At 37.7% G+C, this 27,248-nt stretch overlaps 1 protein-coding gene across 1 annotated transcript in view; it reads right to left on the bottom strand.

Moving 5' to 3' along the window:
* SNX29 (sorting nexin 29) overlaps positions 1–27,248 on the bottom strand; it is a 673,154-nt gene that overhangs the window by 556,865 nt on the left and 89,041 nt on the right. Inside the window, exons 10-11 of the mRNA XM_043964582.1 lie at positions 25,768–25,843; positions 24,294–24,376 (exon numbers count right to left, since the gene is read on the bottom strand). Of these exons, the coding sequence (XP_043820517.1) occupies positions 24,294–24,376; positions 25,768–25,843 (159 nt within the window). The remainder of the gene's footprint in view (positions 1–24,293; positions 24,377–25,767; positions 25,844–27,248) is intronic.

Genomic DNA, 27,248 nt, shown 5'->3' with positions numbered 1-27,248 from the left:
ATTATATATGTATACATGTTTGTACTACAAATGTATATGTGTCTCCATATTTATAAACACCCAATCAAAGAGTCTCAATAAGCATCTTACAAAAGTATTTAAAATAATTTGACTTTAATTTCCATTCCATTTAAAACTGATTATTCCTATTGGGTTTATTAACATGTTTTAAAAAGCAATCTAGAATATAAAGTACATATTACTAATGGGATGAAAGATAAAAAAGAGAAACAAACACCTTTTCAACTAGCCAAACAAGATGGCAAAGAATTCCACCATGGGAAATGTGTCAACTATTTTTCTATATAAAGAATTCAAGGAATACCCTACAAGAATTATTGCATAGTCCCCTCCTGACCATTTCTTCTGATATTACACAGTCAAGTAAGTATCTGGCTTGGAGTTTGCATGCATTGATCAATTTAAACTCAGCTTATTGTTGCATGCTTTAACTGAATATGATTTTAGGAGTCCTTAGAAGGTAGGTTTCTTTACTATATTCTGATAAAATAAGATGCCTCCTCCCTATCCAGAAAGAAACTTACGTATATGGGTTTATGTAAGATGCTAATCAGGGTTAAGAAAAGAAACCTTCTCCCTTTTACTTCCAAGTGAGTAAGGAGCCACAAGGAGCTATAGTTTCAATCCTAAGGAATGAAATTTAGTTTATTTTCTTTGGGTATCAACAATGGCATAGTATTTCCTATAAATTGATACCATTCTCTCTCCAACTCAATTCTGTACTTTATGGACTCATCACGTCCCAGATCTGCTTTAATCCCTTTATTCTACACATAGTCTGCTGGGTGAGAATCTTTTTAAATAACAGGCAGGAGAATAATCTAATTTTGCTTGCTAAGTTCCAAAATGGACCCCATGGACATCCCAGCTTCTAAGACATAGGTATCATTTATATATCTCTACAAAGTCTTAATTCTTTACATTTGTATCTGCTCTTGTGGGCTTTAGTCAACACCTCTTGCTTTTTTTTTTTAATCTTCCCTGGAAATTCAGAAATTGTCTTTGCCCATCTGCTCTAAGTTCTCATGGACCCATGAAGCTGCTGCTGTTAAAAGAATCCATTAAACCACTTGTTCATTTTCCTAGGTAACCTTTATGTCTTTTATAAGCCTTACCCCCATTACATAATTTCTCTCTCAACACCCACCTGAGTTTTAGGAATACAGCATAAAGCAAATAATCCTGAATCCCTATTGTCTTTGCCTCCCTTTGAAGAACATGGTCCACCAAACCAGGCAGAACAAGGAAGTACAAGGAAGTACCCAGAACCAGCCTCGAGTCTCTGCCCACTCTTTCCACCAAGACTGAGTTCCCTAACCCAAAAGAGGTAAAAAGTAGATATGATCCAAGGCCCTTATCAATTGAAAGCCAGACTTGTTCCATTTCACTAAGCTTCTGGATTTGAAAATGGAAAACTCTAGGCTTCATTTCTGTAGCAGGTATAGAGGCAAGTAGAGGTCTGTCTAATTCTACACAACAGACCAGGTTGAAAAGTCTCGTCATCTTCTTGAAAATGGCCTGAATGCTGATCAACCAAACAGATGATGGTTCTGTAATATGACTTAAAATGCATACCAAGGTGAGTATTTCTTTTCCTTTCCTTTATATCAGTAACCAAAGTCCATCATCAACTGGAATGGGATGGGTGTTCCCTTTAAAAGTACTGGGAAGGGGCAGCTAGGTGACACAGTAAGCACCAGCCCTGGATTCAGGAGGACCTGAGTTCAAATCTGGCCTCAGACACTTGGCACTTACTAGCTGTGTGACTGGGCAAGTCCCTTAACACTCATTGCCCCCCCCCCAAAAAAAAGTACTGGGCAAAAGGATTTAGATTCCAATCTCATGGTTAAAGATTAATCTGGGGTCCCACAGGCACCACCTTTCCAGCCCTAATGCTACAGTCACAAAAGGATTCCATTTTCTTCCCTATCAGATTGTCAAAGTTTCTTAGTGAGGACTCCTCTCATCCTTGGAGTTATCAACAGGAAGCATGATTTCAGACTCTAAGTTCAGCCTGTCACTCCAGTTAGATAAGATGAGTTATTCTCTTTTAAATATGATATTCATAAATATTTCCCTAAACATTAACATCAAGTAATAAATCTAGTAGGAAAACTCTGCCAGCTCAACACTGACCTTTCAAATGTCTTTTTTCTAGTTTTCTCTCAAGTCTTAATGAATGCAAGTCTTATTCCAGTCATGTCAATCAAAACAGCAAAGAATTATGCGATTAACTTTATTTCAAAGGAAATAATAAACACAAATATGTCTTTCTCTCCATTGTATGCAGTTCTTAATACAATGACCAATGCATTATCAGCATTTTCACCCACACATGACAGAGATAAGATAAAACAAAATTACATAACCCAAACTTTTAAGTTCCCTAGTGAATCCAATACCGATATATGATGATCTTGCTATGGTACTTCTAAGCTACTCATCTAATTATTGAGACAGTGAAGAGCATTCAGTCCCTAAAGGAGGGACACAGTAAAGCAAGAGAAATTTAGTGAAGATAGATGATTGTAGAATCTTTCCTGAAAGAAATAATTCTTTATCTCCTCCCACACTCACCTAGCACAAAACAAACACAACTCCACCCACCACCAAGCTCTATATATGCATGGGAATACTTGCTTCTGACTCCTCAACTCAATCCCTTTAATTTAATATGCATCAGATCAATCCCTTGCAAAACTATTTTAAGCAGCACATTCTCTCATTGAAGAACATTTCTCCTCTGTTTGACAGGTTCTCAACTAAAACCCAAGAGTTCTGGGGGAGAAGAGAAAGTCCCTTTAATAACGCAGCACTTACCTTCATTTTAAAGTATCTTATTTCCACCTGAAAAAAAATTGCTGTTAATTTTCCAACTTAACAAAGAAACGCTAAAACCCTATTTAAATTTAAGAGCCTAACTTGGTTAAGATCCCTGGTTGTTGGGGCAGCTAGGTGGCACAGTGGATAGAGCACCAGCCCTGGATTCAGGAGGACCTGAGTTCAAATCCAGCCTCACACACTTATCACTTACTAGCTGTGTGACCCCAGGCAAGTCACTTAACCCCAACTGCCTCACCAAAAAAACAAAAAACAAACAAACAAAAAAAGATCCCTGGTTGTTGGGGAATTTTTTGGGGGGGGGCATCTTTTTTCATTGGTGGATTTTTAAAGATATACTTTTCACAATTTGGACTTAGTCAAGTTATGTTTCACTTTTCGGTTGTAAGGGGCTAAAATTCTAGCTAGTCTGTCTAAAATATCTAATGAGTGGTTGCCAATAAATTATAAGCTTTAGCATTATATTAAGACTTTTAAGCATTTATTAAGGAGAATAAGAATTTGGTGAAGTGAGAAAGGCCTAGATTCATCTATCTATTAAAGGGAAAGCGCATTTCTCGCTCCACTCTCCACAAGAGTCCTGACAAAAAACAGAGCTAGAGAGCCAGCCTTGCCCCCATTCCTCCCACCAGCAAATGTCACTTCCTGCTGCCAAAGAAAAGCTGCATGGCCTTGCCCTCAGAGGCTTTCTCCTCATGTCAGAGCTTTCCTACAGTAAGTCTCCAGCAGGTGACGCCATTCCAATCGTTACATGGTTAAATATATCCCCAATTTATAGGAAAAAATGCTGATTTGGCTCTTTCACACTGAAGATTTAGCCTGTCTTCTTTCAAGAATCCAAAGTAAGCTTCAATCTCCTTTACAGATTAGTTTGGCAGTTGTATAAAAAACACTTTCACATTGAACAGGTAATCTCACAAAATGTTCTGTGGAATATTAAAAGTCAAATCATGAACTTTGTTCCATTCCCTTGTCTTTCAATGTAAATGGACCTGTATTTCCTATTTGTGGAAGACCAGAATAAGCCTAGTACAACACGAAGGACTGAGTTACAAAGGATTCAAACTGCTTAACAACATATTCTTACATCAAATATTACAACAGAACCATTGTAACCATGGTGTTTTATGCACCAAATATTTCACGTACATAGAAACCTTAACCAATAAAACAGTATGAGCTGTCACATCAATGAATAAATAGCTAAAAGGAAAAAGCAACATATAAAAAGCAAGAAAGAAAAGAAAAGAAAACCTTCAACAAGAATTTAAATGTCTCTGTGTTTCGATAGTCTTGTCTAAAGACCATCAAAAGGTAGCTTGACTGAAAAGCAAGGTAAGCACTCAGGGAGTATATGCCAAACATCTTGAGGTTAAGCAATAGAGATTCAACTTAAAAATCACAGAATTTAAGAATTGGAAGGAACCTGAGAGGTTATCTAGTCCAACTCAAACACAAAAGGAATCCCCATTATAACATACCAACAAGTGCACATCTAACCTCTGCTTGAATGTCTTCAAGGAGGGAACCCCTTCTATCTTTGGCCAGCTCTAATTATTAGGAAGCTTTTCCTGACATCAAGCCTAAATTTGTTTCCTTGCAGATAATGTTTCCTTTCACTGTCAGATTTAGAAGCTTTAAGAAAAAGGAAAAGAGCTTTGCTTCCATTAGCACAGTATGATATTTAAAATAAAGTCAACTAAGTAGTACAGTGTCAGGATGTGAATTTTTTTTTTTCCTTAAAGACTCCTGACATAAAAAGTGACCCCCTAGTGTAGCATGTCAAGGAATGGCTCCCTGGTGAGGTGGGTGGATTTGAAAGAGAATGAAGGCAAAGCTCCTCCATCTATAGTAAATTGATAGATCTACTCTGCTTGTCTTATTACATGTAAAGAACAGTGCTAACAAAACAGCAGCATTTAATCATATCTAAATAAAGCACCCAACATGCAATGCCTTTCTAATTTCAGTAATGTTCCTGTGTTTAAGAGAAACAGATTTCAAGATGAACAGTCAAGAAGGGATCACAGAGATGGTCAGAGCAAAAAGTCTAACAGAGAACAGGTCTCAAGCAATTGATGAACAATTAAAAAAAAAAACAACTTTCTTTCCAAATTAAGTACCAACTATTACATCTATTTCTCTTCTGCTGCCATTATTCTCCTCTACCCTCCTTGCAACGAATTAAATCAATCTCAGGTTCTACATCAGGGTTTAATTTAACACTACCTACTTATTTTCTACATTTCTCGAATGCTGGTAAAACTTTAAAAAAGAATAGAATCTATTCACAAAAACCTTTTTTGTCTCAGAAAAAAGATGGAGCAAATTTATCAGGCTTGAACTTTGGGGATGTACGTAAATTATATGGGTAGAGCCCTTCTATCTCTTATTAGTCAAAATAGGGTGATACCTCAGGATCTAAAAATTGTCAAAGGCCAGTAGTCAGCTCAATAGGACATTTTGTGAGAAAGTCTAATACTGCTAGCTAGACCTGCAGGATGTCAAGGATTAGGAACAGAATTTACACATATTTGACTAACTACCTTTTTTTTTTTGGTGAGGCAATTGGGGTTAAGTGACTTGCCCAGGGTCACACAACTAGTAAGTGTTAAGTGTCTGAGGCCGGACTTGAACTCAGGTCCTCCTGACTTCAGGGCCAGTGCTCTATCCACTGTGCCACCTAGCTGCCCCAACTACCTACCTTTTTTTTTTTTAAGTGAGGCAATTGGGGTTAAGTGACTTGCCCAGGGTCCCACAGCTAGTAAGTGTTAAGTGTCTGAGGCCGGATTTGAACTCAGGTCCTCCTGACTTCAGGGCCTGTGCTCTATCCGCTGCGCCACCTAGCTGCCCCCTAACTACCTTTTAATGAACTAGCAACAGAGAAGACAAACTGATTCTAGCAAATATCTTATACCAGCTGTACTACTAGCTTACTAGCTATGTGACCCTGGGCAAGTCACTTAACCTTTATGGGGGGGGAGGGGAAGAAAAGCATCATCACAGAAGTAAGGATTCTGTTTTAAGTAAAAATCAGTTAACCTAATCTGTTACTCCAGTGCCCAATGCAGAGAATTTAACAAAAAGATTTCCCTTTCAAAAAATGTCTTAAACTCTACTAATAATCCTTGAGGACTTTTTTTGTTGTGTGTTTATTTCATCAACTGTAATCAGTCTTTGCAATAAAGAAGAAAAAGTTGCAATGCAGCCAACAATACAGCAGGTCACTATTCTTTTATACTATTTATCCTATGTTATCATGAGGTCTAAAACCAAAGAAAACAAATGCTTGTTGCTCTCTGGCATCTCTTTATATTCCTTACTACAGCAGAAGATTTTCATCTCCTAAGCCATCTGAATGTTTGGAATTATGTTGCCATGCAACAAGCTAGAATTCTTCACTAGCAGTCAAAATTCGTCCTTCCCATGATGGGTGAGGAAAAAAAAAATCCACTAAACAAGTCTTATTGACTAACAAGGCTGTTTTTCTTATTCTCTTCCCCTGGATCAATGACTAAAAAGTTTAAAGAAAACACCACCAGTGCTTCTACTGCCCCACCAGACACTACCCCCACCAAAGAAAAAGAAAATGGAAAAAAAAAAGAAAGGAATTCTGGCTTCAACCTTTGCATAAATATTCATGGTTAAATTTCATACACAATATTGACATCTACTAATTACCTGAGCATCTCTTTTCAGATAAAAACAAAACACCTATCTTTTTTAAAGTAAGTCATTTTTTATTTGTAATAAGAATATAGGCATACAAAAATCATTTTCTATGCATTCTTTATATCAGTATTTTTATTAGGAACTGCAACTATGGAAATAGGAAACACCAGTGTTTTTCATTAAAAACTGAGATGTCAAAAGGAAACCATAGAAAATAAAAACCCACTGCTCCCCCTACTGGCTCCTGATTCTGATTCAAATCACAAAATAAAAATATGCACTCTACATATTTTTTTCTAAAGTAAAAACAAACACCTCTGAAAGACTGAAGAACTCTGATCAACACAATGACCAACCAGGATTTTAGATACTCAAGGGTATCAAGAATGATACCCACTTCCTCACAACAGAGTGCAGATTGAGAAATAAATATCCTTTGAACATGGCCAATGAGGGAATTCATTTTGCTTTACTATGGATATTTGTTAAAGGGGCTTGTATTTCTCTTCTTTTTTCCCAATTTGGGAGAGCAAGAAAATAAGTTTTTGTTCACTGAAAAAAAAATTAATAAATAAAGAGAAAAGAAAATTTCAATAACTAAAAATTAGGAATAAGTTTCAAAAGAATCTGAAATTAGCATGAGTACCAACATTAAGATATGTCTTTCTTGGGGCAGCTAGGTGACACAGAGGATAAAGCACCAGCTCTGGATTCAGAAGGACCTGAGTTCAAATGTGGCCTCAGACACTTGACACTTACTAGCTGTGACCCTGAGCAAGTCACTTAACCCTCATTGCCCCACAAAAAAGTAAAAAAAAACAAAAAACAAAAAAAAACCTATGGTTGCTACCCACCTACACTACACACAGACAAATGTGCTGTTACAGCAGTAAGACCCTCTGCTTATTTATTCAGATCTGTCGACTTTTATATCCATTTCTTATCAATCTATAGACCTAGTTGAATCAAGACTTTAAAAGATTTGTAGGATTTTTCAGTTATATGAGTGCCCTCCACCCCTGCAGAGAGCAACATTTCCAGGCCATAGAAAATGGGTTTGATCAATCACTGTGGCCATAAATTCATGAAATAATAGGAAAAAAATTTGACAATGAACCCCTCCCTACTTAGCTACACTATTCCTCAGATACCAGACCAAGTCTTTCCAGAACCATAGCCCTAACAGCCTAAGTATGATACCCCTTCAAAGTAGGCAGCCATACTAGGAAGGCATATCTTTACTCCAAAAATTATACCAATGCTCAAACTGTTATGAGAGCAGTATACACAGTCAAATGTGAAATACGTAGTGGTTGCTTCTGTTTAATTATTTTTTTAAAGGATATACTATGGGTACAGCTGAAAAGTGACATTAGTAGAATGATCTACATATATTTAGTTTTAGTTTTAGTAAGTATCCTGACTCCCTTCTATTTATTACAAATAAAAATTATATGTAAATATTTCAGGATTATAAATTAATTTTCAAAAAAATTTATCTGTGAAAAAGGAAAGTTGATAGATGTGATGAGCACCAATCAACAATGAGATTACAGGGTATGCACCTTGTTGAAAGGACACAGGGAACTCCTCTGATTGGGGTTCCTCGAAGATGATTGACAGTTGAGAGTTGGGAGTGTAGATTCTTGTCCCTTCCCCAGTGATGCATGAAAGTAAGCTATGAACTAGCTTGGTACCCTTTTTTCAGACTCTGTCCCTTGGGTCTCCAGACCACAACGGTGAGGGGAAGGAACTCCCACCACGGACAAACATATTTATCACCCATGATGGTATCTTGAAGGAAAAGCACATGGTAAGCAATATGTTCTGATTCAGGTAGCCTGAGGTTCCTTAACATCAGGTTCCTGGGGTCACAGTTTCCTGGCCCCCTTTCATCTTTCTGTTTCCTTTTCTGAGCAAAGGTCAGAAGCTTACTTCAGAGAAAGAAATTAATACTAATAATGTCCTCAATGATTTAAGCTTGAATCTGATGGAAACAATTTTTTAAAACAAATATTCAAACCATTTCTAGCTTGAAGAAAGATGTCCAAATTGGCATAGTCCCTATTACTTCTGACAATTCTCCCAAGATTTCAGATAACATTTATAGGAATCTTAAAGAAGGAAAAGATCATAATATGTTAAAATATAGTTTGGGTTAACATTCCAGAATAATTATCACTCAATTCCTTAATGAACCACTTCCCCTTGAAAGTTCCTTCCCATGATCAGTAGTTTAACATCTAATTTCTTTTTTTTTTTTTTAGTGAGGCAATTGGGGTTAAGTGACTTGCCCAGGGTCACACAGCTAGTAAGTGTTAAGTGTCTGAGGCCGGATTTGAACTCAGGTACTCCTGACTCCAGGGCCGGTGTTCTATCCACTGCCACCTAGCTGCCCCTTAACATCTAATTTCAATGAGAAAACACTGTCCCCATGGTAGCAATCACTCCAGGTGGGTGGGAAGGCAAGGATCCCATTTAATGGAGAGTTAAGTTTCTTATCAATCCTAATCAATTTCAAAGTAAGGCCTTAGCCTTTGTTCTTCCCACTTTTCAAAAGGGAAAAGTCTGGAAAGAGCTTTAGGCTGAAGAAACTGATATACTATCTTAATATTTCTAGACAAACAAACAAAAAAAGGAGGTTTTAAAAAAATATGTTTCTGTACTAGAGTTCTTGAGAATGAACGGAGACCTTAGGTCTGAGGTGAAAGGATGTACTTGCTTAGCAGTCCCCAAAGTGTAGTTACCTTCCAGGTAAGTCTAAGGAACTAAATATGCACGCTTCATTTTCTGTATGTATTCATGGGCTTCGATAAGTACTTGGCATAGTATATACATTTTCTGGGAGGGTAAAATAAAAGCTGTCTCATACCCTACACCCATAGATTGTGCACTATGATGCAGGAGTTGAGGACCTATTACCTACGTTTGGAGAAATCTAGACTCAAGCAATATTATACCTGAGATTTATAATGGAGATTTCTTCGGATTAAAATCTGGAGGTGAGAACAATAAACCAAAGAAAGAAACTGACCCAATGAGGGTCATCCCCCAGGGTGGAACCCAGGATGCTAGATCAAACCCAGTACAGTCCTGTGAGACCATAGAATTTCATGAGCCCTAAGAAACAGATTATGTAAATAATTGTTCCATTTGTTAATACACAATCTTAATTTTTTTAAATACTTAGACTTCAAGGATTTGTAATTTCATAGGCACTGACCACAATAATCATCTTTCCATCATACCAAATCGTACTGGAAAGTTGCTGACCAATAAATTCAACATTTATAGCCTGGTGGTGAGCCTCTGAATCTAGACTGAGATGCTTTGGCTTCAGATAGATGATCCATTAATGGGTCTGAATTTACGGCTTGTCCACCTTGGCAAGGACTGCCAGAGCTTGTGCTCAGCAGGCACAATCTTCAAGAATTCAAGGTCATCCATGTGCTACAAAGAGGATAGGATTTTATTGGGGAATTTTAACACTATCTGAAGAAAATCTGAGTTTGTTCAATTTCTGTATTTGTCCATAGTAGAAAGTAAAGCATTTTGTTATTTTCACATCAATGAAATAACGAGATCCAGCAATGTATGACCCTTTACTCAGAGATAAAAGCATAAATAGGAACAATAGAACAATGGGACTGATTTTCAAACAAATGCATCCAAACTTATCCACACAAATGAGCACCATACCCCTTCGAAGTAGGCTGCATCCTCCCTGGAAGGCAAAAAGGGATCTCCAATGGAAAAAAGTTTAAGAAGCCCTGACTTAGAGCAAGGCAACAGGGGTCTTTTGAGGCTGGGGGGTTTGTATTTCATCCCAGATGCCAGAGTCAGTCACTCAAGGTTTTTAAGCATAAGCAGGCCTATCCCTTAGGAAATTCATTTTGGTGGTTATGTAGAATATAAATTGGAACTAGGAGAAAGCAAGATGAATAAGTTGCCGTTGAGAAAGTCCAGCTAAGAAGTATTAAGGACCTGAACTAGGGAGAGTGTAGAGAAGGGAACAGAGAGAGATACAAAAGATGTTATAGTTATAATAAGACTTGGTAACTGACTGAATGTAAGGAGTAAGAGAGGGAAGAGTCCAGGGTGATTCCCAGTTTACAAACCTAAGTGAATAAGAGGAGGGTAGCATCCCTAACAGGAAGAGAGAATTTTTGAGAAACATCAGAATTAGCAGAAAAGGTGATCAGTGCCATTTGGGACGTAATGAATTGGAAATGCCAATGGCTCAGTAAGGTAAAAGTGTCCACCAGAAATGTGACTAAAATTCTAAAGAGGAGATTAGGAAGGACAATAAAGATGTGGAAGCCATCTGTATAGGTATAATATCTTAAAATTCGGGAGCTGACCAACAGTATCAACCAAATATACAACAGGAAGATGGCCCAGCAAAGATCTTTTAAGAGATACCTACCCTCAGTTAAAACAGGAGATGAACAATGCGCCAAAAAAGAATGAGAAAAACAGTCAGATAGGTACAAAAAGAATTAGAAGAGAGCAGAGAGAGGGAAAGTGTTATTATTAATCAATCAACCAAAAAGAATTTATTAAGCACTTACCCTGAGTTATACTGCAATGCATTTGAAAGTAAGTGAAAAGAGAAAAAACAGAGCTATCTAATGTCACCCATGTAGGGGTGATCGTCTAGGAAAGAACTGAAGGATGAATGAAGAGAAGTTACTGTAAGGACAAAGAACAAAGTAAGGGGTGTTAAGGAAGAGAAGACGGAACAATGAAATGTAACATTTAAGGAATTTTCATTGTGAAACTTGATTTTATTTTCTCCTATGAGGAATAGAACCATAATGGCTGAAGTGCAGTAATCTGAGGCAATGCCTCATGATCTCAGTAACACGATTCAAAAGAAGACTTCAAGGTGGCAGGTGGAAAAGGGAAATTCAGTCAGCTGGAACAAGATGTGGTGCATGAATGCAATGGAAGACTGTGTCCTATAAGAAAATGATGAGGCAGATTTCAGAAAAACCTGGCAAGACTTACATGAACTGATGCTGAGTGAAGTGAGCAGAACCAGGAGGACATTGTACACAATAACAGCAACACTGTACAATGATCAACTGTTATTAGACTTAGCTCTTCTCAATACAATGATCCAAGACAATGGCAAAAGACTCATGATGAAAAATGCTATCCACAACTAGAGAGAGAACCATGGAGTCTGAATGCAGATCAAAGCATACTATTTTCACTTTTTTTGTTGTTTTAGGGTATGTTTTTTTCCTTTCTCATGGCTATTCCCTTTTGTTCTGATTCTTCTTTCACAACATGACTCATGTGGAAATATGTTTAACATGATTGCACATGTATAATCTATATCAGATTGCTTACTGTCTTAAGGAGGGGGAGAGAGAAGGAAGGGGGAGGGAAAGAAGGGAAGAAGGAATAAAAATTTGGCACTCAAAATTTCATAAAAAATGAATATTGAAAACTATCTTTACATGTAATTGGAAAAAATAAAATACTATTTACAGAAATACTATTTACAACTACTAAAAAGGAACCACATAATTTCCTTCAAGTAAACTGACCAGAAAAGAAAAAGGAGAGAATAGGAAAGAAAGACCTACATGGTATTAAATACTTAAAAAAAACCCAACAACTAAATAAAGGTCATATGGTTCTAGAGAACACAGCAGGAAAGAAATTAAAAGGTATACATCTCTCAAAAGCTAAGATATGCTGGGGAATGCGGCTTAGAGAAGAGACCTGGTAAGTAGTATAATCCAAACAGTAGGGGATGGATGCCAATGAAGCAGTCCTGGTCCTTGCTAGTCAAAGAAAACCTCACAGGGTCCTTGGCTTTCTCAGGCCAAAAGCAATACAGAAATAATTCAGAAAATGAATAACTCAGATAATTTGGGAGAGGTTTCTCCTTTCCTCCTGTGCTTCACAAGGGAGAAAGCCAGTAAGCCATTATCTTAATGTTATGAGGATATGTTAATTGAACACACTGAAATATGCAAGCTATCTCATTTCTTCTTCAGACCTATCACCAAATTAAATAAAAGGTGAAGGCTGGAAATGAAATAAGGATGCAGAACCAAACCAATAACTGGTATGCAGAATTAACACATGAAGCCTTTAAAACAGTAATTAGTATCTAAACCAGGAGTGCTTAACTTGGGAGTCCATAAACTTGATTTTGTAAATTTTGATAACTGTATTTCAATGCAGTTGGTTTCATTTTTAATCCCATGAATATTATTTTATGCATTTTAAAATATTGCTCTGATAAAGAGCTTCTCTAGACAAGGAGTCCATGACACACACAAAAAGGCTAAGAAACCCTTCAGTCTAGACAAGTGACATCAGACCCAAGTAGAAATTGGAGCCACCAAACTGTAAATAAGAATTTCTGTGGCTCCTATATTGAAATTATTTAATTATTAAAAATTTAAAATGTAATATCTATTTTATTGTCTGTTTTGTTAAATATTTCCCCATTACACTTTTTAAATCATAAAAGTATTTTATTATTTTCCAGTTACATGTAAAGATAGTTTTCAACATTTGTTTTTATAAGATTTTTAGTTCCAAATTTTTCTCCTTCCATCCCTTCCCTCCCCCCCCAAGACAGAAAGCAATCTGATATAGGTTATATATGTACAATCACGTTAAACATATTGTTGCATTAGTCATGTTGCGAAAAAAGAATCAGAAAAGGGAACAACCTCAAAAAAGAAAAACAAAAAACAAAAAGTAAAAACAGTATGGTTCAATCTGCATTCAGATTCCACAGTTCTTTTTTCTGAATATGAAGAGCATTTTCCATCATGAGTCCTTTGGAACTGTCTTGGATCATTGTACTGCTGAGAAGGGCTAAGTCTATCACAGTTGATCATTGCACAATGTAGCTGTTACTATGTACAATGTTCTCCTGGTTCTGTTCATTTCACTCATCATCAGTTCATTTAAGTCCTTCCAGGTTTTTCTGAAATCCATCTGTTTCTCACTTCTTACAGCACAATAGTATTCCATTATATTCATATACTACAACTTGTTCGGCCATTCTCCAGTTGATGGGCATTCCCTTGATTTCCAATTCTTTGCCACCACAAAGAGAGTTGCCATAAATATTTTTGTACGTGTGGGTCCTTTTTCCCCATTACATTTTAAGAGACAGCCCTGTGATAACAGTCACTTCTTTGACCAGCAAAGACCAGACTTGACTCATTGGCATCCATCCCCTACTGTTCAGGTTCTGCTACTACCATGTCTCTGGTTCAAGCCAAATTTGGGAGTATTGTGGGCCACAGGTGGGCCAAAGTCCACACATTTGATCCTTCTGATCTAGTCTGTAAACATTTTGAGTGTGAGAAGTAGCTTGTAGAAGGTGTTCTTCCATGCTGACAAGAGCCCACAAACCTGCTATATGACCTTGGGAAAGACGCTTCACATTTCTGGGCCTGTTTCTATAAAATGTGTGTTAGATTAGATTATCTCTGAGGTCCCTTCTAGCTCACAAAGTCTATGATTCTATAAATATAAAAGAACATACATCAGAGTTACATATCCCAAAGCATAATGTCAAAATGTACAAAAATCCCTTTCAAAATTCAAGAAGGAAATACCTGACATTTTGACATTTCCTTTATGGCAAACAGCAAAACACTCATGGAACAAACTCACTTTACTAGGGTCACTATAAATTATTTTTCATTCCTTCTTCCTAAAAATTGTCAGATTACAAAACTGACTTCTACCTCACTCTATTTCCAGATTCTTATCTGATGTACCATTGCCACTGTTGGTGATAAACAGACTGATGTTGTGCTAAGAGGTGAAAGGAGACTTTGATGAAAATCCTAAAAGCACTTTTAAGGGGTTTTAAGATGGATTGCACCAGTTCCTTATTGTGCATAGTCTCACTTCAGAATTCATGGCTTCTCCATTATGTAATATAAAATCTTCACTTACAATCTAATATAAGACATAACAACAAAGAAGACTTTATATTTTACCCTGGAGGTAAGAGTGAGCCACTGAAGTTTATTGAGCACGTAGCATAGGCAACCTTATATTTTAAGGAAAATCACTTTGGCAAATGAGTAGAGAATAGATTAGAGTAGGGAAAGACTTAAGGCAGAGAGACCAATTAGAAGACTATTGCCAAAGATAGCTTTGAAAGCTTTAAGCTTTTTGAAACTAATAAAATTAAATAAAAGACCTTTTTATCTTGAATTATGAAGCTTTAGGAAAAACAGGTTTAAACTAGAAGAGGAAAATAAGTGAGAGGTAGTGTGGTGTGACAGTAAACCATAAAATTTGCTCCTGACATTTATTATACACTTAAGGCTCAGTTTCCTCAAGACATAATGAGAATAATTCCACCTACAGTACCTAACTCTTAGGGCTATTGTAAGAAACAAGTGAGATAATGTATAGAAGGTGTTCTATAAAACTAAAAGTATGCTATAAATGCCAGTTATAATTGTTATTATTGTTAAGATGAAAAGGCAGATGGAAATGTTCATGAAAATGCTTAAGGGGGAAAATGGCAGTTGTAAAGTCACCTGAGATTGATGGCACCAGGTTCTTCCATATAATCGCCCTTCAAAATTGTTACCTTTTCTTTGAATAGGGGTATAGCTCACTCCACTCATCAACCATGATTAGTCATTTTGGGGGCATACAATTTAAAAAGGGGAGAGTTAAAATGTGGGGAAAGACAGGAAGAGACATGTTTCTGAGGTAACAGAAACAGTTTAGAAGAGAGAGGGGAAGTATTTAAAAGGATGCATGCATCAATATACTGACCAAGCTTGGCCTTCTAGGAAGAGCTGAAAAAACAGACTATTGTCTCTTCTTTGCAGAAGCGGGAAACTAAGGGTATAGAATACAACATATACTATCAGAAAAACAGTAGGATTTTTTAGTTGCCAGAAAAATGTTTTGCCTCTTTCCTCTCTCTTTTTGATATCTGTTACAAGAAATGGCTTTGTGAGTAAGAGGGGAAGGAAAGGTATATTTGGAAAAGAGGATAATAGAAAGACAAAAGTTATCAGTTTAAATTTTTTTTTCCTTTTTGTTAAAGAGGACCCACGTATCTGTGTAAGACAGGTTGACTAAAATGGAAATATCTGTCCTGTGGGCAATGATAAGCAAATGCAAAGGAAAAATATGGCATGTGTGTGATCTCCTTGAGGGTAAAAAAAAAAAAAAAAAAAGGAGAGAAGTCATAAGGAAACATAGGATCAGACAGCATCCATAGCCAGAAATGAAGTTCATGATGGTTTTAGGGTAATTGGGAGGAGGGAGAGTAGGGGACAACTGGCCACCCATATGAATGGAATGTTTTCAGGCAGAGTGTTACGAAGGAAGAACCTGCATTAAAAGAACATTTTAATTGTATTTCTAGAATAACGGATATGCTTATCCTAATGTTTATGCACATTTTATGTTTCTATGTTTATACAATTTTGTTTTTTAAGAAAAAACAGAAGTCCATGAGATCTAAATATCAAACAAAATGTTACTTTTTATTGCTGGCGTTTAGTGGGCCATGTTTCTTTACATAGGTAGAAATATTTTTTTGGATTTGTATATACTGACCAATTCAATTCAATAAATATTTGAGGGTTTTTTTAGTACAAAGTATATATGCATTCAAAAAGAAAAACAAACACAGAACTGATCAGAAAGGACAGGAGAAAGCAAAGAGGCAATTTTCATTTCCCCAAAAATATCAGTTTGTCTTTATTGAAACTTCTAAAAGTTTGGTTTCATTTGACAGAAAAAGAGGCTATCATGTACCAATCTTCAAAACTTCAAAACAGCATTAGCAGGTGTCTGTCACTGCACAACAGTGATCTCAGACAAAAGAACTGTGTCTAACAGGAAAAGAACAATTTCAGACAACCTTTGAACTTCAGATGGAAGAAGAGAAGATGACAAAGAGGAGAGGATATTATTTTAGCCAAAATTCAATGACTGTGATAAGAGAAAGGAGGAGAGAAAAAAGGCAAGGGAAATAAAAAATACCTGAAGTTTACATTAGCTGTTCCTTTCGTCTTCCTCCCCAACCCACCTTCACCTAACGGTCCCTAGTGAATGGCAAAGTTGTCTTAAGATTCATCTCCTCTATTTTCATCCATCTTGACAAAAGGCAGGGTTTTCTAATGATCAGTAAAAGGGTATAAAAGAAAGGAAGGAAGGAAACCAGTATTTATTAAGCACCTACTATGTTCAAATCACACATTAAGTGCTTTACAAATATTATCCCATTTGATCCTCACAACCCTGGGAGGTAAATGCTATTATTATTTGCATTTTATAATTGAGGAAACAGGTAGACAGTTCTAAGTGACTTATCCAGGGTCTAACAATTGTTAAGTGTATGAGGCTGGATTTGAATTCAGGTTTCCCTGATTCCAGGCCCAGCGCTCTATCCACTGTGCCATGTAGTTGCTTCTATAAAAGGGTACACAGTACAAGGAAGAAGTTGTAGAAAGAAGAATGAGTAATCTTTATTTGAATAGAAACAAGAGCTATTTTAAAAAAAAAAAAGTCTTCAGGGAGGAAAATAACTTCATAGAAGCAAATAGGTGGTGCAGTGAATAGAATGCTGGGAATGCAGCAAGGACAATCTGAGCTTAAATCTCTCCTCAGACACTTACTAGCCCTGGACAGGTCATTTAACTTCTGTTTGTCTCAGTTTTCACATCCATATCAAGGCTTCTTAAACTTTCCACTCAGGACCCCTTTTCATCCAAGAAATTTTTATATCACCCCAGGTATATAGATATATAAAATAGTTATACATAACCTTTTACTATGGCCAAATTTTTCGCTACACCTACATTCAGTTTCACAACCTCATATGGGGTCATGACCTATGGTTTAAGAAGCTTTGATCTATATAACGGGAATAATAATAGTACCTGTTAACAAAAAAAAAAAAATCACAAGTCTATGAGACATGTGTTGCAATTGGACTTAATACAAAGAGAAATGTACATGCATGTGGAACTCCTATACCTAGTATGAAGGAGTTCACAATCCAGACAGAAGCTTGAATATTTATGAGCTGTGAAAAGAGAGAAGTCTCACAGGAGGAAGGGAGGGCCAATCCCCTCCCAGCGGGGAATGGTATGGGAGGAGGAAGGGAGCAGAAGGGAGGGGGAACTGGAGTAAGTAGGATGGCAAAAGCAGCACTCCTTTCCCTTAGGAACTCCTAGACTATGAAGATATGAAGGTCTGCTTATCTACCAGGGTCCCAGCTGCACAGTTTATCGGTCTCCTGCAGACTGACTGGTGCCTGTCTTGTAGCTGGTTCAACCATCAAGGACACACTGAGAGTCTAACTAAAGAAGCAAATAACGAATTAGGTCAGCTCAAAGGGGACTTTATCCTTGACTCCTCCAGGGCTTCCTGCATACCACTGGTCCAGTGTTTTGGAAAAATATACTCCAATGTACAATATACTCAATATACAAAATATACTCAAGAAGGCAGGTTAAAAGTTGGCTTCAGGGCAACACACCTACCTCACAGGGTTATTATGAGAATAAAATGAGGCATCTGTAAAGCATTTTGCAAACCTTATAAGTACCAACTATTAGCTATTAAAGAAGGAGGTTCTAAGAGGGGAGGGAAAGGAGCCAGCTAACTGGCCTTGTCAATTACAATGGAATTTACTGTGCATGAAGAAACTAAACCTCAAGATTATTATAGTTTCAGGAAGCCTGGCCACTTATGGCTTAAAAGAATCCAGAGAAGTAACCTTGTATGGATCTACCTAAAAATTTAGCATTCTTGAAACAGCCGAAAAGATCCATCCAAATAGATCAGCTCCTCCTCTCTGATGGATGGTTCAGTGGTTGCTGATTTCCATGTGCTTTACATACTGGGATGAGATTCAAATCTGAATTTGGATCATTCTCAGGACACATCAGACACCCAAATAGGTCTGCTCTTATTTTTATCTCATGTGGCACAGGAAGGAGGTGTGGGAAATTAAGCCAAAATCATCCTGGAACCAGAATTTCTAAGAATCTGAATCTCTCAGCAAATACATTCTATTCTGAAAGATGTGAGAGGTACAGATAGCCACCGTCCCTAAAGGTATCCTTTTAAGATGAGTGGCTTATAAATCTCCTTTGTTAAATGGAACAGTGTGCAAGTTCACAGTGAGGCAGAGGATGGACTGACATTTTTCTTTAGACAATGGAATCTGAAAATCTAGATAATGTTCTTACTTGTCAAAGACATCAACTAAAAGTAATAATATTTCTTGTAAATTGTAAAAGAAAATAACAAAAGCCTCCAAGCCAGACCCTAGTAGCATTATACTGTCAAGGAGCCATCCTTAAACTAACTGCATAAACCCAGGTCATTATTTTCAAATCCAAGGAGGCTGTGACCATACCCTGAAACAGCTGCAGAGGGAAAGAAGAGAAAAATATATTGTTATTTTGTGTATGTAGAATCAGGGAATTAGGGTATTGGATGAGGATCTGACTCCCAGTCTACCACCTCCCTTTACATTCCTTGACTAATGTTTGAGCTCTGCATTTATTTAGTGAATGACACCTAAATTGACAAAGCAATCTGTGGCAAAGTTAAGTGAAATGATACTTCTATAATTATCTCAAAGGAAATAAATCCAGAAGCCACAATTAATCAAAAGATCCCAATCCTATGCTGGAATGTGTGTCAGGCCCCTGGTTGCCCAGCTCAGGCCATTGTGGTTATTGCTCCTGACACCAGGGCCTGAGCATCCCTGCTGGGGCTGAGTTCCCTGGTGCTGCTCCTGCCAGGACAGCACAGACATGCCCAGACCATCAGGCCCACTAAAACAGGCACAAAGATAAGAAGACCACAAAGTGACACCTAGAAGCTATACTTCAAGGCAAGATCAGATGGGGAATGCTCTGTTCACCTGCCTTCCTCAAGGGAGATCCTCCAATTCACTGGATCTCCACTTGGACTTATTCCCCAACAGTCAGTAAATTCCTAATCTCTCTAGAGCTAGGCGTTAAGTAACTTGAGTTTGAACCTTGGCTCCACCGGTTTAATAATCCATTTATCTCTAGATGCCTCCACTTTCTCATTTGTAAAATGAAGATACAGTTATCCCTTCCACATCACGGGGGTTAGGAGTACGGTGCCCCCGTGATCTGGAAAATCCATGTAAAACTTTTTGGCCCTCCCTTTGTACCAGAGAAGTCTGAATTATTATGAGATTAAAAGATAAAATGTGTTGATATTACACAATATTACTATACATATATTTTATGCATTTCTGAGTTTCTAAACTTTTTCTGTGTTGCCTACTGGTCTTCACATGTCATCTGCAGCTTCTGCAAAACTCCCCCCAAAAATGGCCATTTAATTTTTTTATGCTGACCCACAATATATCAAAACCTTGATGGGAACAGTTGCAATGCGTAAGGGATCACTGTATTGTGATAAGGAATTCTGGACTCCAAAAGAACAACCCCCTTCCCCAATCCCAGACAATGATCTTCAGAGCCTTCAGTCCCATACCCCTCCTCACTGTAGCATTCCACATCTTCTGACCCCACCCCCACCCCCAGAATTCCCACTCCATAATTAATAAACTTCCCTTCGTTTTAGGCTTCTTCCTCTCACGTGCCTTCCAGATTCTGGCTCTCACTGAAAATTGGCTCCTCCAGGTGACTCGCATCTTAATCCTTCCCGTAAAGTACTGGTAGCATCTATTCATTCTCATACCTTCCAAATTACTTGTACTATAGGTGGAATTGGAATCCTTCACTGTAAATTCCAAATTCTCTACCACCATCACTTTGAAGTTTCCTTCATCCAAATTGTTTACCCAATCCAGACCCAAGTGAGTGTTACCTACCAGTCCTCAGAGCATTCTCCATCCTTTCTCAATGAGCTGAGTGCCTGGATCACAGTCTCACTAACACTCCAAATTGTGTTCCCCTCCTACATGACTTCAACATACAGGCTCAGCATACTTGCTCTTCCAAATACCCAAAGCTCCCAATTTCTCATTTTGCTAAACTCTCATGGTCTGCTGACAACTCCACCTCAACTACCTACACACAAGAATGGTCACATCCATCATCAAGAAGGCTGAAAATCCTTTATCTGATCACAATTTCCAGTCATCTTTCCATGTGCCTTACTCTGCTCCCAAACCTAATCTTTATCCTCCCATGGCCCGTAATGTCTGTACCCTTCAGTGCTTTACCAGGCCATCATCCTTGTTCTGGCCCAGCCTTCTCTTCCCTTCCCTTCCCTAACTGGACTCTTGAGTGAAGCAGTTCAACTGCTCTCCTACAGAATTCTTTGCCCTACTCTTTCTTCTAGAAACACTTAAGAATAAAAAACATTCCCCTACTAGTTAAAGTAAATACACAGGTAGTTTTCTGAGGAAGAAATCCGAGCTATTAATAGGCATGTGAAAAAATATTCCAAATCACTAATAATTTAGTGTTGTTCAGTCATTTCAGTTACGTCCAACTCTTCATGACCCCATTTGGGGTTTTCTTGGTGAAAATACTGAAGTGGTTTGCCACTTCCTGATAACTAAAGAAATAAAAATTAAAGCAACTGCAAGGTTCTATCTAGTTTCCATTGTTTTGGCAAAGTTGACAAAAATGGCAAATGTTGGAGAAGCTACAGGATTAATGCAATGTAGGTGGAGCTGTGAATTCAGCTGTTTTGAAAAGCAATTTGGAACTATGGCGGAAAAGTTACTGAACTGTACATACCCTTTGACTCAACACTACCACTAGTAGACCTATACCCCAAAGGAATCAAACAAAGAGGGAAAAGACCCATATCTATAAAAATACAGGGTGTTCCAAAAGGCTTAACATTATTTTAAACTATTAAAGCTTAGAACAGCACTGTGTGGTGACAAAAAACTGTAAACTAAAAGATACCCATCAACTAGGGGAAGGCTGAACAAATTATGGTACATGAATGTAATGGAACACTATCATTCTATAAGAAATTATGAAGACATCATTTCAGAGGGACTGTTTCAGAGAAATCAGGGAAAGTTTATGTGAAATTATGAAGAATAAAATGAACAGAACCAGGAAAACAATTTCTACAACAATGCAAAGACAAATAACTTCAAAACACTTAAGAACTCTCACCAACACAATGACAAGTTATGTTTTGAGACCTATCCTCTGATAGGGGATGGAATCAGGATACAGATGGAGACATTTATTTTTTGGACATGGCCAATGCAGGAATTAGTTTTGCTTGATTATTGCATATTTGTTTGTTACAAAGGTGTTTTTTTTTTTCTCTTTTTTCCAATTGGGGCGGGGGGGAGTTGAGAGCAAGATAAAATATAATTTTGTTGACTGAAAAAATTAAATTAGATTTTTAAAAATATATATTGGTCTTAACCCTCATTGCCCCACAAAAATTATTTGGTTAGTTAATTAGTTATTTTGTTTGTTTGTTTATTTCTTTGTGTTGATTCTCCCTCAAAGAGAAAAGAAAAAAACAACTCATGCCTTGTCAAACCTCAACCTTCTCCCTCCTCTGCTTCTAGGTCTACTAAACTTAGCTAATACTGCTAAATAAAGCTAGAAGTCATACAACCATGCTGATTGTGTCTGTTGCAAACTGTTATTGAATCTCAATTGGGATCTCACTGACGCAAGACAAACTTTTTCCTTTCTCCTCAAGCATCCCACAGCATCCTCATCCCTGAACCTTTCTTTCTGAGTTATCTGCTTCAATTTATAGGAAGCTTCTTCTTCTTCCCTCCTCTTTATCTCACAATCCCTCCTCCTCTTCCTCCTTTCAAAAGCCTACTGAGAACCCCATTCACCATTTTCTCCTTTCCTCCAGGCACTGATAAGGAAGTGGACATTCTGCTTCCCAAGGCCAAAGATGCTACATCTGCCCTTAACCCCATACCTTTCTGTCTTCTCCAACTAACTACCCTCTCAATATTTTCCTTCCTTCCTCCCTCTCTTCCGCAATCTGTATCTACTGGTTCCTTCTCTCCTGCCTATAAACACACCCAAATCTCCCCATATTTAAAAAGCCCTGGCTAGATTCTATCATCCCTGAAAACTACCATCTTATATCTCTCCTCCCTTTCCAAGTCAATCTAATTGAAAATACCTTCTATACTAGGTACCTCCATTTCTCTTCCTCTCCTTAACTACCTGTAATCTGACTTCAAACTTCATTCCTCAAATAAAACCACTATGTCCAAAGTTACTAATGGTCTCTTAATTGCCAAAACAAATCACCTTTTCTCAATGTTCATCTTTCTTGTCCTCTCTTCAGAATTTGAAATTGTTGACCATTCTCTTCCCCTGAACACTCTTTCCCCTTTGGATTTCACTGGCATTGCTCTCTCCTGATGCTCCTCCAATCTGTCTGACTTGCTTCTTGGTTTCCTTTGTTGATTAACCATTCATGTGAATGAACCCCAAAGTTGTCTTAGGCTCTCTTCTCTCTATATAATCGCACTTGGTGGCCTCATCAGCTCCCCTGAATTCAATTACCCTCTCTATGCAGATAATTCCCAGATATCTAACTCCAGTCTACTCAAAAGTTCCATCCCTTCAATGCCACTTGACTTTTTTTTTTTTACGGGGCAATGGGGTTAAGTGACTTGCCCAGGGTCACACAGCTAGTAAGTGTCAAGTGTCTGAGGCCGGATTTGAACTCAGGAACTCCTGACTCCACGGCCGGTGCTTTATCCACTGCGCCACCTAGCTGCCCCGCCACTTGACTATTAGATATTTCAAACTGGATGCACCATAGATAGCTAACTCAACATGTCTAAAACAGAACTAATTACCTTTCACCCTAAACTAACCCCTCTTTCAAATTTCCCCATTACCACACCATCATTCCAGCCACTCCAGTTTACAATTTCAGTGTTACCTTCAATTCTTTACTCTCACCTCATACATTCAATCAGTTGCCAAATGTTGTTTCTATCTCCACATCATCCTTCTTACATGTGCCCTACTCTCCACTCAGACAACTACTCACACTAGTTCAGGCTCTAATCACCTCTCATGTGCAATGGCTGCCTATTCGGTCTCTGTCTCAAGTATTTCCTCTTCCCATTTCCTCTTCCTCAGAGCCACCAAAGTGATTTTCCTAAAGAACCAGTCTGATCATGTTAACCTGCTACTCAATAAATTTCACTGTCTCACTATCACTATTAGGATAACTATCACTACCTCTGTTTGGCATTTAAAACTTTACAACCTTTCCAGTCTTCTTACATATTACTCCCCACTATACCTTCTGCAATCCAGACATACTGACCTATTCTTCCTGTTCCACACATATGCTCTTCTATCTCCATGCCTTTCATTGTATTAGCTGTCTTTGATGCCTGGTATGCACTCCTTCCTCACCTCAACCTTTTGAAATAATTTGTTTCCTTCAAGGCTACATTCAAGGGCCACTTTCTACAAGAAGCCTTTCTTTCCTGATCCAATCCTGCCTCCCCACTCCCCCTCAACTACCTTATACATTCATTTCATCTATATTATGGATATACTTATGTACATGTTGTATCCCATGTTAGAATGTAAGTCCTTGAGAGCTGGGACAGTTTCACTCTTGTTTTTATATCCCAGAAGTAAACACAGGGTAAATATTAATAAATGCTTTTTGGCTGACTGAATATGCTTCACACTAAGTATGAAATTTCAGATAAAGTACAAGAAAAAGGCAATTTGGTAGGGACTGATAGGCTCTGCACTTTCAGTATAAATAATTCAGAAAATACTTACTAATTGTCATGGATTCTGGCACAGGTGTGGAAGGCAAGAGGCTGCTTAAAGGGCTCCCTTGGACTGGAGGACTGGCTTCCACACTGAATTTTTTTAAAAGAGAAAACAATGTTAAATTCCAATACTGTAGAATTCAATACAAAATCTAGACCTCAAAGACTACTAAAAAGATGGAAATCGGGGCAGCTAGGTGGTGCAGTGGATAAAGCACCAGCCCTGGATTCAGGAGGACCTGAGTTCAAATCCAGCCTCAGACACTTGACACTTATTAGCTGTGTGACCCTGGGCAAGTCACTTAACCCCAATTGCCTTACCAAAAAAAAAAAAAAAAGATGGAAATCTATTCAAATGCCAAGTGGCACATATTATTTGAAGAAGACTCAGGTATTCAAAAATATTTAATAATACCATCCTAGCTAACATGGCATTAGCCAATAAAATGCAAACAAGTCTCTTGGTTCTTAAAAAAAATATTTGGAATTAAGAACCAATGAAGACAATAATAATACTTTAAAGCTCAATGCCTTTTCACTCATATTACTTTGTCTATGCTCACATAGAGGAAAGATTGCCAGAATTTTAAGTCAGATTACCTGGATTTAAACCCTTGGCTGGGTCATTTTTTAACTGCATGACTGGGCAAATCACCTAATCTTGCTATGTTTCTGTTTCCTCATCCATAAAATGATGATAATACTATCTGCATTACATACCACACAACATTTTATGAGATTCAAATGAGATAATGTATTCAAAGAATTTTGTAATCGATATGTCATATAAATGTTAGCTATTATTATTGTTGTTGTTATTATTACTACATTTCTGTGGGGAAAATCCTCAAAAATATTATACTAATGGAGAAACTATGGAACAAAAGAGTTAGATAAATTATTTAGGATCAAAAAAAATCCATCAATTAGAAGTCAGAAATTAAAATCAATATTTATTCCCAACACCCAGTTCTGTATTTCACCTATTCAAATACTCTGCCAACATATCATTTACTTAAGAGATAACACAGCTGATGAATATCCAAATGTATGCAACTCTATAATAAGTCATACACATCTTAAGAACTCCCTTCTGTCCCAAGTCTATCCATTATTTTGTTGAACCTGTCCACAATGCAATCCATCATACATATTGTAAGACATGACTACTCAGAGAGAAACTGCAACCAAAAATGGGTTATATGAATAGTGTGACTCTTCACATAGATTCCCAAAAGGAAAAAAAAAAAGCTTTATATATTCCTTGAATGAAGAAAATTTAATAACCCATAATGAGAGCAATCAAGAGAGGGAAGGGGAAAGGGCAAGGGTGGGGGGGGGAGAGAAATTCAAACATCCTTTCACTTACATATACAGGACAAGTGAATAAGTCATCTCTAATCTCAGAAAAGTAAAAAACACTTTCAAATAACTATATGAAGATTTTCATTCCAAAGAAAGCTAATTTTTAAAATATGAACCTGTATTGAAGTTCAGGCCCAGTGAGAATGCTGCTCTGGGGTCCACTGCCATTCTCCAGGTTATTTAACGTGGCATCTGTAGAATATAAATCAATCAGGATGAGAAAACTCAAACATTGCATGGAAACAAAATAGTCATCTTCACATTTACTGAAATAGCTGGCTTATTTCTTGCTTCATTTACACACTGAATTTTATTTGCTGCCCATTTTCATTTTTATATCTATTAAGCATCCTGGCATGATGGAAAACAGGCTCCCTGGGGAAGGAAGCCTTGGGTTCAAGGCGCACCTCTGACATATATGGACCTTACGACCCTCTTGATGTCCTAGACAATTCTCTGAAACTGCACTGACGAAAGGAGTTCCCTCACTGAAATTTCCCTATATCAATGATTTCGCAGGTCCAGGTTCATCTTGTCCATTAAAGGAAGTGGGAAAACTCATCTCTAACCCTGATCTGTGAATTGTTCCCACGCAAGAGGCGGTCTGTATCCCCATTGAGAGTAAGAAGCCATTCAGGGTCAATTGTGAGGACTGTGGAGTCACCGTAGATTGTAATCCAGCCAACCTTAAGCAACCATCAAATATGGCCTGCTGATATCAAGCCACACCATACTGGAACTCAGTTCCCATCTGCAAGGATGTAAAACCAACACTGGAGGGCAGTAGAGTCTAATTCATTAACATTACTTGTTCTATATATAAAGCTGCATTAAAGCAACAAAGGCTTTGGGGGTTTTTTGTTTGTTCGTTCATCTTTGTCTTAAAGAAAGTGTCCCCAAATTCATTTGCATTTTGAGAAGGCATTCACAGGAAATGTGGCCATAAATAAAATTCTAGATACAGCAGTGAAGGAACATTAGTGATTTTCATAAATAGATTTGTGGCTGCTAAAGTATCATTCCAAGAAAAATTACCTTTGAATAAATCAGCCTCTGCATGTTCATTGCATGGGCCGCATGCCACAACTTTCACTGGTACTACAAGTAATGGATCTCGCAGTGGTGTCCAAAATATCTAAATAATAGTTCAGTGAAAAAGCTGCTGGCAAATAAAGGTAGCTCTTCAGGAGTCTCAAGACAACCTCACGACTTGTTCCATCCATTCTTTTTCTCTTACCCTTTATAAGTCTCTTCCTAGCTATTGTCTCCCTCTGTCAATTTCCCTAAAACCTATGGCCAAGATCAGCTTCACTCATACTTTAAAAATTCTCATTGGCCTCTGCCATCCCCTGCAGGTACTGTATGTCCTACCTCTCTTCCTTTTCACTGTCATACTCCTAGAAAGAATCATCTGTACAACAAGCCTCCATTGCCTCATTTCTTCATCTATCTGGCTTCCAACTCCACTAGTGGATCGAAACGGCTCCTTCTAAAGTTACCAGCAACATCTTAACTGCTGAATCCAGTGGCCTTTTCTCAGTCATCATCCTCCTTGATCTTTCTACATCTTTGGATACTGTTAACCACCACATCTTCC

This window comes from Dromiciops gliroides, chromosome 1, assembly GCF_019393635.1.
Source record: "Dromiciops gliroides isolate mDroGli1 chromosome 1, mDroGli1.pri, whole genome shotgun sequence".
In the NCBI taxonomy this organism is placed as follows: Eukaryota; Metazoa; Chordata; class Mammalia; order Microbiotheria; family Microbiotheriidae; genus Dromiciops; species Dromiciops gliroides.
The sequence above is the reverse complement of the archived record's forward strand: the minus strand, read 5'-3'. Positions and strand labels throughout refer to the sequence as shown.